This window comes from Empidonax traillii, unplaced genomic scaffold (assembly GCF_003031625.1).
Source record: "Empidonax traillii isolate 1590-97213 ecotype Southwest subspecies unplaced genomic scaffold, ASM303162v1 scaffold366:size559255, whole genome shotgun sequence".
Lineage (NCBI taxonomy): Eukaryota > Metazoa > Chordata > Aves > Passeriformes > Tyrannidae > Empidonax > Empidonax traillii.
In genome coordinates, this window is record NW_020955559.1 from 461,576 (window position 1) to 473,475 (window position 11,900).

General features: G+C 36.0%; 1 protein-coding gene across 7 annotated transcripts in view; it reads left to right on the forward strand.

The window, feature by feature from the left end:
• The window catches only part of TRPS1 (transcriptional repressor GATA binding 1), a 217,464-nt gene that overhangs the window by 198,606 nt on the left and 6,958 nt on the right, over positions 1-11,900 (forward strand). For all 7 annotated transcript variants that reach the window (XM_027892751.1, XM_027892746.1, XM_027892753.1 and 4 more), the window contains one exon: positions 7,307-7,429. In XM_027892751.1, the coding sequence (XP_027748552.1) occupies positions 7,307-7,429 (123 nt within the window). The remainder of the gene's footprint in view (positions 1-7,306; positions 7,430-11,900) is intronic.

Sequence of the window (11,900 nt, forward strand, 5' to 3'; positions counted from 1 at the left end):
GGTGAGTTATTGGAGGCAGGATTTCTATTCCTCTTGAATAGGTTTCAGTTGCTGTAAAGTGACATCATTCTTGTGCGGGAAACGCAGGTTTCCAGGTTGCTTTTTTTTCTTTTTGCTATTGGTGTTAATAAAACCTTAAAAAATAAATGTTTGAGTGGCTTCCATGGAAGTCTCTGTCATACTGCTGGTAGTCTGTGGCAAAATAGACCAGAAGCAATCTCATACCCCATAGTGTGCTAACTGCTAAGGCATTAGAAGAGATTTAATGATGATCACCTTGTGTAAGTTGAAGGCTTAAGACCATAAAAATACATTGTATCTAGTAAAAGGCAGTTGAAGGCAACTGGTTTCTAAAAAATCATACTTCGTGAAGAATGATTAAATAAATATTTAGGTCTTTTTAAACCAGACTAATATGTAGTTTTACCAGAAAATATTTTTTGGTGTTCATTACAAATGCCTCATATAGTTAATATGTGGTATAAATTCATAAATAATAGTACATATAAATAAATATATATGTATCTATTTAATCTGTGTGTATGTATTTAGCCCAACAGAAGATCACATACATTTTTAACACATACTGTTTAAAAATTAACTACCACTAACTGTGACAAGGAAATCTAACCAGCAGAAAAAACTTTTGTTTCATATTTGTGCCACTGCAGATCTTGAGGGGGAAACTGTGAAATTACCGCCCATACCTGTTTGGACTGCAAGAAGATATAGTTTGAACTACATAATTTCCACTGATAAATGCTTGAGTTAATGAAAATTGATAAATCATTGTAAAGTGTATTATGATTATTCAAGTAATCCCATAGTTGCGTATGGCCATTAAGAGATGATGGGAGTGATGGCAAACTTCTGCCTTCAAACCTCAGGCTCTGGCTCAAGGTGGTCTCCAAAGCCAGGTCCCTTCCAGCACAGTGGCAAAGGTTGGGTCAGCTGTAGATTGAGGGAGGATGTAAAGGTGAGGAGGTGAAGAGTTCCAGCCAGTGATTTAATGGCCTCTTTTCATAGTTGCGTTTTTCTTAATTTAATAGCCATTGCTTTACTTTGGCAGAAATCACAGCATCCTAAACTAGTATCTTACTAAATCATTCTTGCTCAGTAAGACATAAAAAGATTGTAGTTTGCTGCCTGTTTTTTGGGGTGGAGTTGGGGTTTTTTTGAGTAGTGAATGCCATGTCTCTAAGGTAGCTTTACAAAATACAGGGAAATGCTTCAAAAGCTGGGACAAAATCTACTCATCTTCATTTTTGCTGCTGATAAAAAAATAATTGCAGTTTACATGCACATTAAAATATTTACTCTCCCTAAGGGATCGGGGATAGGATTCTGAAAGGCTGCACTAGCAGTAATGTTTAATTTACTGTCTGGGTTTTTTTATCTCTCTAAAACCCCCCTGATTCCTCTCATTAAAAGTTTATAATACAGCATATATCATAAAAAAATGCTGTCACGATACAGCATTAAAAATTCCACAGAACTCTTTATATGAATTAAATCTGTAATTTTGACTTTCCTCTTGGCATTTTTACTTTCTTTCTACTTTGTTTTTCCTAACCTCTCTCTTATGCATCTTTCAAATACAGCTCTTTAGTGCAATTGTTCTTGAAAATGTCTTAGATGAACAGTTTGGATTTGGCACATTGAATTGACTTAAAGAGGCATCTGCTAACTAATAGTTAAGGTTGAAAACAACTTCTATTTTAAAACTCGGTGTTTTGTGTTACTCTTTTTCTGACAACTTATGCTTTAGGGACAAAAATTTGCTGTGCCTGGTCTACTCCTGAAAGCCGTCTAGGTTATAAAGGGAAGAAAACCGGCGATTTTCTTTTAAATTTAGACATAGTTACAGCAAAAGCAACTGAATTTTTAAAATGTGAAACTTTACAGAGACATAGTTGTGTCTGTTTTCATAGCTGAGAGATAAAGCAGTTTTGATTTAACTGATAGAGAGAGGTCTGAGTACCTCGGCAGCCAAAAGAAATGAGGGCTGAAAGATTCCTTTGCCATCTTAACAGGAGCAAGTAGCACTTACTCCGGCACCCAGATGCTGTCTCTCTATTCATGTTTTAAACTTCAGTTAATCTGAGCCTCACCAAAATTCAAGATAATCAATATTATGTTAAGAGAACAAAACAGGGATGACCTAGCAGATGTGAAACAAGAAACTCTTTCATACTCATGGCAGTGCAAACACAGCAAAGACAGATGCAACCACAAGTGCATTACACTGTTTTTCTGAGCCTTGTGGTAGCAGCCCAACGATTAAAGGTGTGAGACCAGCTGCTTACAATTGTTCCTCTCTGCAGTAAGTTACCTGGCTCATACTGAACTGCGTGTTCAGGTTACCCGGAGCTCCCATTTTGGACCTCCCGTGTTGCCAGAGAGCATCCAGACACAGTGTTTTGCATTTTTTTTTCAGTGAGGTGTATATGGTTGTGTTGCCCGTCTTCATAGTTGGAAATATGTCAGGCATATGCTTATTCTTGGGAAACATTTATGATTTCTCTGCACCTCCTGTTATGGAGCCATGATTACAGTGTGCTCTGTTTCTGGCATGGTAGGGAGGCCAGAGATGGTAAAACAATCCACTCAGGCTTCATCATATCATAGTTTTGTGATGGGAAAGTGAAAGTAATCAGCAGTAAGATAAGTTTTGCTGTGTCCAAAACCAAGAGGGTGATGCAAGAAAAATGCTTGGCTGCTGCTTGTGCAGCCTATTTGAGTTTCTAAAAGCATCTTCTGGCAGAAAGTTTGAAAACAGGATGAATTTGGCACTAGCAGAGTGTCAGGCACCATTGCTTAGTCTAGCTAGCTAAAAAGTTACAGTTCCTGAGCAGAGCTTTTGGCTGTGCTTTGCAGTATAGATTTTGCTACATGAAGTTCATTTTAAAATACTCTTTGTATAATATGGAGTGTAATGATGCTTCTACATGGCTACAAAGTTTGAAATAATGCGAGATGTAGAGTCAATCTTTTAAAATCTAAAGCATTTTTTATGAAAGAGAAGAGCCTGATCCTGGCAAGATAGCTGAGTGAGTTACTTGTTATGGTGTTTTCTGCTGGTTTATTGTTTAGCAGAAAACACTCCTAATAATTGCCTTGTTTCGATGAAGTGTTGGTAACTAGTGAAAATCATTTAAGGAGTTAAAAAAAAAAAAGGGCATTCGGGCTTGAAGATGCATATAACAAGTTTCAGACTTGTTCAATTTGAAATGGTCAAGATATGAAACCATAAAAAATGTGAGTAAATACTCTGCATATCAAGGGTTGTTATGCAATTACATGCTTTCAACATGGTTCTTACTGAGGGAAAACAGTTAGTAGAGAGCTCTGCAAGACATATTCAGTGAATAATCACAAACTTTCATAACTTAACAACATAAAAATAATAATCCACTTGTTGCTTTGCTACTGCAAAAATACTAAAATGTGTGCATACTTTTTTTCCCCAGAGCAAAGCCTCTCTGACTGTAGATTTGTTAGAAAGTTATCTGAAAAACTGCCCCCACCCCCCAAATTTGGCCATTCTCCAAATTATAAACAGCTGAACTGATTTAAATAAAGTTTTCAGTACGAAAAAAAAGAAAAAAAAAAAGGGGAAAAAAAGGTACATCTGGGCTGACAAAAAACGTGCGCCAAGTTTCAACCTAATGTGATTTGAGACAACTGTGATATTAAATGCCCAGACCTCAGAACTGGAATGGAAATAGAGACAGGCTCTTTGCAGCACTGGCCTCTTCAGGATCTGGGATTGTAATGTAGTGGCTATAAGGCACCAGATGATTAGAGCTTGACTTTTAGTAGATACATATTTTAGTTATGGCTAAAATATGTATCTACTATTTGGCTTTTTCTACCAGGGATGTAAAGGAAATTTGCAGCTCACTGCAGCTAGCATTGATCACAGACTGAACATTTTTTCTGTGGCTCAAACCCTCCCATGACTTAATGTTACCAGGCTGATTTAAGAAATTAACTGTGGTAAGTAAGCTCACATTAGAAAAAGAGCAAAAGCTTCCCTAACATATTTCTTGAAAATGCTGGCTGGGGTAGTGCTTAGCAGAGCACTTGAGTGCATGGCTGCATTTTATGGGGGCTGTGGGCCATAGCTGTTTCACAGGCTTTGCTGAGTTTCAGTTCAAGTGCCTGTTTCTTTGCAAGACTACTCAGAAAAGCAGCAATATTGGCCAGTATTATTGACTAGTACGAAAGCTGAGTATGCAAAGCCAGACTCATGCAGAAGTAGCATCACTAACAGTAGAATTATAACTGGTGATTAACATCTAGCAAAAAAAAGTTAAGATAAGAGGATTACAGGCATTATAGGCTTTTAAAAAAGCCCTCCATTTTTTCTTGCAGACATCATCAAAATTTCTGAGGTGTATTTTTGACAAGCAGCTCCATTCTGTGGTTAGTGTCTTCTAGGAGTCAAGAATATTCAGCCCAGTTCTACCACAGTCCTGTTTCATGACAGGAAATACATTCTAAAGTTGTATGTCCCCACTATCTATAACCAAAATGCTCAACAAAGTACAAGCGTTTAAGTTTTCCCAGAGATAATTTGATTTTTCATTTATTAGTATATGTAAGCTATGTTGAAACACTTTGGTATTGAAATTATCAATGTTGATTGTCCTGTAAGGTCCTTAAATAATATGGAAATAAGAGAAGGTAAAAAAGATAAAATGCAGCACTTAGAACAGCACAAAAGTCAAATTTACATACTTTGTGTTAAATTTAGGGAAGGATGTTTAGCTGGACTACTTTGACATTTTAAATAGATAAATAGTTTTTAAGTAGTAAATAAGCAGACCTATAGGATTTTGATACATATAGCTACTCCTATGTATTTTATAGATTGTTGTCAGCTATAGTCATTGTAATATTTCACTGCAACTAATGTCCATTTTGAATCAGATCTCTCTTTAAAAAAAAAAAAAAAAGAGAAAAAATGAGTTGCTTTTGATGTTTTAAAGACATACTAATACCATAGCATTCAATGAAGATTTCAGTATAATTATACCTTCTGTCCCTATTCAGGTATATAGAAATGCAGCATATAAACTAGTCCACTCTCTCCATGTTTTAATAGTCTTTCATTACTTTGTAGAGGGTATTTCCCAATTTCAAGGAACACAAACAGAAATAAAAGGGTGGAAAGACTGACTCAGATTAAGACTCCACTTGGTTAATACACCACACAAGAAACCATAGGCCAGCAGACAAGAAGTAGGAATGGAAAGGAACAGTTCTGCAGTTATAGCTGAATCCTGGCCATATACAGTCATTTCCGCTTGGAAACTTCTCGCCCTCCAAGTGGACCAAGTTGGGATTAGTCTAGTGAGCTTTTATTGTACTCTTATGGAAAATATTTCAGCAGCCAGGTGAAGCTGGGCAAGGATATCCAGCCACAAAAAGAATTGGGACCTTCAATGTACTTGTAGACGAGTGCACCTTTCCACGACGAGTTGCATCTCATATACACAACTGGTTAAATATTTGCTGAAGGACATCAACTGCCATTTAGTTCTTCCATTTGCCAAATTGAGAAAAATGTCATATATTACTGCTTCTGATTTAAGAGACAAAATAGGGGGTGATTTAAGGGCGCGAGAGAGAGATTATCTTGATGACAATCTTGATTTTATTGTATCACTTTAAAGTAGCACAACCTGCTGTACAAATGAAATTGTGTTCTTGGTTTAAAAGGGCAATTGTTAGCCTGACTTTGTGCTCACTAAAAACATTTCCCCAATCTTGTTAAATTATTGCACTCATTTCAGATTTTATGGCTGTGCAGCTTACCAGCCCTCGTTTCTTTACGTTTCATTCATTTTCCTTGTATTGATGATTAATGGAGGATGTCGAATGTTAGAGTGAGCAGGCATCAGCAAATGCAAGATCATAATTAGTTTAGCTGACGAGGGCCTCTGATAGCACTTGCATCTGGATGGAAAAATTACCCTATAGGGAACTGGCTGCTCACCAGGTCTTTTTAGTGATACATTGTGAAACACCCGATGAATCAAATGCCCTTTCAATGCCAAGAAAGTGTTCCAGTCTTGAAGCCAAAATTATGTCTGCAGAAAGCTTTCCATTTGAAATGTATCAGAGTACAATTATAACCATTGTATTTTTTTGGCATGAGCACCAGTCTTCTACAGTATAAACTAAAGTTAAATAAATTACTTAAATTTTATGAAACTTTGAAATTTTTACTTATAGTGTTAGTAATTTTTAATTTAAAATAAAAGTATTTTTCACCCGGACTGTTTTTTCCTGTACTTACTCATGCTTATCTTAGATGCTGAAGGTTTCATATGGATTTTCTTCCTTTGAAAAAAGGGAACAGAGTTGAAATTCAGATTTTCTTTTAAGCAAAAGAATTCAATTTCCTGCTTATTAATATTTGTGCCCGCAAACACAGCCTGACTTTTGTTTAAATGAGAAGTTTAATGAAATCATTATTGCATAGAAAAAATTTAACGAGCAATACTCATAAACGTGTCTACTTTTAAATATTCCTGGATCATTATGAAAGCTCAGCTCAGTCTGGTTAAAAATCAATTTGTATTTAGGAAAGCTGTACTCTACCCTTCTTTGCCTGACTAAAATAAAATAAATAAATCTATCCGTCGACAAAACAGTGTTTTCTGGGGTTTTGAATGAAGCTCAGAAGAGGTCTCATTAAAGAATACTGTACTTTGATTTGTTCATAGTGGTCTAAGAGAACTATATGGTATCTTATACTGATTTCAGAAGTGGGAAAGAGTGGAACTGAATATCATGTATTAAATTAATAATGTATAATCTCTGTTAAAGGAATTAGTGTGACGCAGGTACAGACTGTAATTAATTGAAGTGGTGGTGTTTCAGAATTCTTGCTACCAATCAGACTTTTAAATCAAGCATGCTAAAAAGAAATAATCTGTTGTGAAACCAGGAGTTTACGGAATGTTCTGTCAGCTTCCAAAGGGTTTTTTCAGAATTTGCTGTTTAGAAACCATCATTAAATGCACAAAACCTGAAGTTCAAAAAGTTAAAGCTGTTATTCTGAAAAGGCTTTGGTGTTTCACACACCTCATCCATCACTCTAGGGTTAATTATAATGAAAATCAGTGGTGCCTATTAAGCACAATTGAACCTGACCTCATTATGGGCAGCGTGGTTTTACACTGTCATTGTTGCCAGTCTAGAGACAAAACTCCTGTGTTGATTTGTCCTAACTCCGCAGCTCATGTGACTCACCTCTGACCTGGTTTTTTTCCCTTTTTCTTCCCTATTTCAGAGACGTAGAGGCTCGGGTGTTTTTTGTGCCAATTGCCTGACCACAAAGACCTCTCTCTGGAGAAAGAATGCAAATGGTGGATATGTATGCAACGCGTGTGGCCTCTACCAGAAGCTTCACTCGGTAGGAAGAACTTACCGGTTTGTTCAGTAGAAAAAAGGGTTATACAGCTAAGCTGGGCAGCTGTGGTCTTGTCTGGTTGTGTGATTAGTACCACTCCCTGGCCTGCAGTTAATTTCCTAACAGGGTTTTGCAGAATGGTCACTTTGGGATCAGATGTGATTCATTATGAAACAGGCTGGGATGCTGTGGGTAGATGTGTTTGAGATCACCAGTGATGCATTTAATTATCTTGATACAAAATAAGGGGAAAAATATTTCTTTTCTGGGAATTCCATTTAAAGTCATATAATATGTTGTGATGAAAGCTCTCTAAATTCTAGAGTTCTCATGTTCATAATAAAAACCAAAATTCTTAAAGTTAGACATCTAGATCCACATCCAAAATATCTCTTGATATGGTTTTTGTGTTCTTTCACATATCTTACCCCCTTTATTCTTGAGAGTAAATTTCCTGGAGATATGGGGTGGAGGATTTTTGTGTTCTTTTTCTACAGTTGTCTGATGGAGCATACTGAAGTAGCGCAACAAGGAAGCTATTCACTTGATGGCACTCATCACTTGGTGAGGGAGAGATTCACCATCCCTCAGGATCAGGCAGGGAATAAGTAATAATCATGGTCTGTCTATATTGCTTTTCATCTTATTGACACTTGACTTGATCCTGAAAGATGTTGAATGGTCTGGTCCGGGTCCAGGAAAGCCATGCTTAAGTGTTTCCTTGGATAGGTGCCAAAATGCTTGGAATCTTTTAAGACCCACTAGTTAAATATTATCCCCGCTGTCTTTAATAGAAGCACATGGGGGAGTCAGGTGACCAAGACTTGACTCTAATTAATTAATTTTTACAACATTCCCATGAAATTAAAAAGTGTTACTATTTTTCAGAAATAGAAACCAAGGCAGCCTTTGAGAGTTTGCCAAGGCAACACAGCAGTTCAGGCTTAGAGCCTAAATCAGAAATCTGTGCGGTGGCTGAGAGTGCACATTTTTTAAAACTTTTTTCAGAAATTAAATTTGCGGCATAAGCTTCTAAATGGTCTTGTGTACAGGCCATACAATAATCCTGTTTACTCAAGAGCCTGTCAAATCAACCTAATTAATCAAACAGAAAAATATTCCAATTTTAAATGTGACATGACCATCTGAAAGGTTAACTGTTCGCCGTGTGCTGTCATTCTGAGGTCAGTAACTGCTTTTAAACTCCAGGATAGCCCAGTCAGTCAAAAAACATCTGAGCAGGAGGAGATAAACTAGTGTACAGTCTCTGGCCAGAATCTTGGCTGTGTCTTGCTGCAATTATTATCTTCCTGGAGACCTCTTAAAGTTCTAGATATAATATCTAATTTAAGGAAATTGATCAGTGGTGAGCATCCACAAAGATTTTAAGAAGTTCAGTTTTGCTTTTAATTTTTTTTTTAAATTTGACATTTGATTCTGTTATTTGTAGAACTTCCATTTATAGCCTCTGTTTTCCTTTTTTTTTTTTTTTAATACACTTTTCTGAAATATACTGTTGGACCTTACCATGATTATTAGCATGATTTATTGAATAGATAAAAGCTACAAGAATCAGTTTTATATTCAAACACATAGCTCGGATCATTCTTATGAACCAGTAAGGACAAACCAGTGTGCTTCCATCATAATTAGGAATACAATGTCAAAGTTTGTTTTATGCATATCGAAAGCAAGAAGCTGACACTGTCTCTTAGCTCCACTGTTTAAGCACAGCAGTAAGCTGTCATTGAGTGGACATTTGACATTAATATCTTCAATTGAACTTTGACCAAACAATCACAAAGAATTTAATTAAGCCTTACTCTGTTGTGGTATGATAGCAACTCCATTGTTAGTAGGAGTCTGAAAATATCAAACAAATCTTTCCTTTGGGACACCTTTTGAGAGTCCATGCAAAAGGACACTCCTTAGGCTGACACCAGAGAGATGAAAGTTTCTTTTATCTGTCTGCCTGTCTGTTCGTGAAAAATTGCAGAAGTATTTTTTAAATATGTTTCTGAATTAAGGGGCCTAGGACGATGCACTTATCAGGTAAATGTCCAAAACTATAAAAATTCAAGGGAATACAATTCCCTTCTAAAAGACACCTTGTTCAACTAAATTATGCTGCACTGCTGAGTAAAATTCACCTGTAGCAACTTTGCACATTTCTTAGCTCCCTTTTGTTTGGATTATTCCTATCTAGAACTACTATCCTCATTAACTCAAGTCCAAGGTCCCTTTTTTCCTTGTATTTATTAAGAAGAAAAATCTATGGTCTGTCAGATACTACTAGGTTGTAGTGATTGACAAATGTTAACATGGTAGTGATTTCTGCTTTCAGTCACATTTCTGTTTCTGTGATACCCTTGAATAACTTTCCAGCATGTTTTCAGAAATGGTCCATCTATCTAGGGGTAATGTACATTAAACTTCCCACATTTTTCACATTTCTCTCCTTTAATCCGAACAACTATGTTAAGTGTGTAATAATAATCCAAGAGTCTATTATTAAAATAGTTTTAGTGAAAAAAATGCAGCTCACTGTAAATATATACACAATATTCACATTTGGTTTCTCCCAGATGAGTTTGACCATTATCACTGTGGTACTGTTCCCTATTTTTATAATATTTTTATAATAGTTTTAACTTGGTCATGGAATGCTAGATTTTGTTCCGTAGTGATTCCTTGGCCACATCCTTGGACTGCTTCAATGTCTAATGGAGAGGTCACTCCAATTTCCCTTGGCATCTAGGAAGTCTAATCACAGTAATTTAATGAAATCTTTTCTAGTATTTTGAGATTTTTTTTTTTTTTTAATTTACTCATGTGTTTGGAGTAGGGTGATTGCTAGTTGATGTGGAGACAGCAAAAAATATTTGTGATCATCCTCAATATATTATGTACAACATATAACTAAGGATCTGATGTAGGCCATTTTAAAAGTAAAGTTTTGTCAATGTTTTCACTATATTCTAAATGTAATGCCCCACTTCAAGAAGTGAGCTTGAACTTTTCTATCTGCCTTGGTTGCAACCAAATACAGAATAGTTCTATCTGCACCTTACCGCTATGAATAAGGAAAATTAATAGCTTTCACCACTTAATAGTGCATTTGAATCACCTAAGGACTAGTTGAATCATATCAGTACAGTCTTTTGCATGCTGAGGAATTTGAAAACTGGACCTACAGACTTTAACTCATGGCATGTAACTTTGAAGAGACAGAGCTGCAAATAATTGTGTGAAGGTCCCTAATCAAAGGTAGGAAGATGTTTCTTTTAACTACATTGATAATCAGACTTCATACCTGTAGCATGAAGACTAAAAATATTTCGAAAATACTGAAGGGTTGTATGGAGGCCATATGAAAATGGTCTGTAGTGTAAAAATAAAAGCTTAATAAGAGTAACAACAATATTGTGATATCTCACACAGCATCTCAGTATGAGTGTGTTACAATTGTCATAAAAAGGTGAGGAAATTACACTGAGGTTGTAATAAAGAGTATATGCCTATGCGTATTAATTGGCTATTGATACTGCAAACTATAACTTTACCTGAATTGAATTTACATTAAAAATATTCTAACTTTTTCTAACATCATTTTATCTCAGCTTTGATCTGTGTGAGCAGGCTGGTTGAGGTGCTGTTTTTCTGTTAAGTTTAAATTTTGCTTATTAAAAATCTAAATAAAAGTGTGTATTACTTCTGATTCAGTGTTTTAACAGAAAGTAAAGTCTCAAAAAATAGCTGCACTGTCTAAAACATAGTTAACCATTAAGAATAAGCCAACTCCAGGGAAATAAATAGGTGAAAGAGGAGAGGAAGATGGCAAGTCAAGAAAGAAACTAGATTTCCAGAAATAATAGAGTGAGTGCTCTTCCAGCTCTGGATGTTTTTATACTAATTTGAAGTTATGAATATATAAAAGTTTAGTTACATTCAAGGTAGAAATTACTTTGAATGTTGACTGTAAGCCAAAGTTAAATCTGCTTTTTAAAACAATTTTAAAATTTCTAAATAAGCATACAAGTGGAATACAGTGAGAGGCACCTTTCTGGACTCCAACAAAAATAGGATTGTATGTGCATTTGAATAAGACAAATGTCAACTGCCAGCACACCAAACTAAATATCTTTTAGGTAGTTTTTGTTGCTTTAACATCTGCCCAGTGGAGCAACACATACTGGCAGTACAAAACCATTTTTAACTCACATACCATAGTTTTCCTGTTAAAGTGGCCTTTCCTTGTCCTTCCTTGTACTGTTTTTTGTTCTTCACACAAAAATATTTTCAATTCTTTTCTAAAGAAGCCACCTAACCTGAGCTGGTGTGGGGTAGTAGCATATGGAAACAGAAGTCATCACTCAGTTCTTGCCTCTGCCTCTTTTGAGATGCTTATTTCTTTACAGATCCCTTTTTCCCTGCCCTCAGGGAATACCTGCTCTCCCTCATGGCTTAGTAGCAC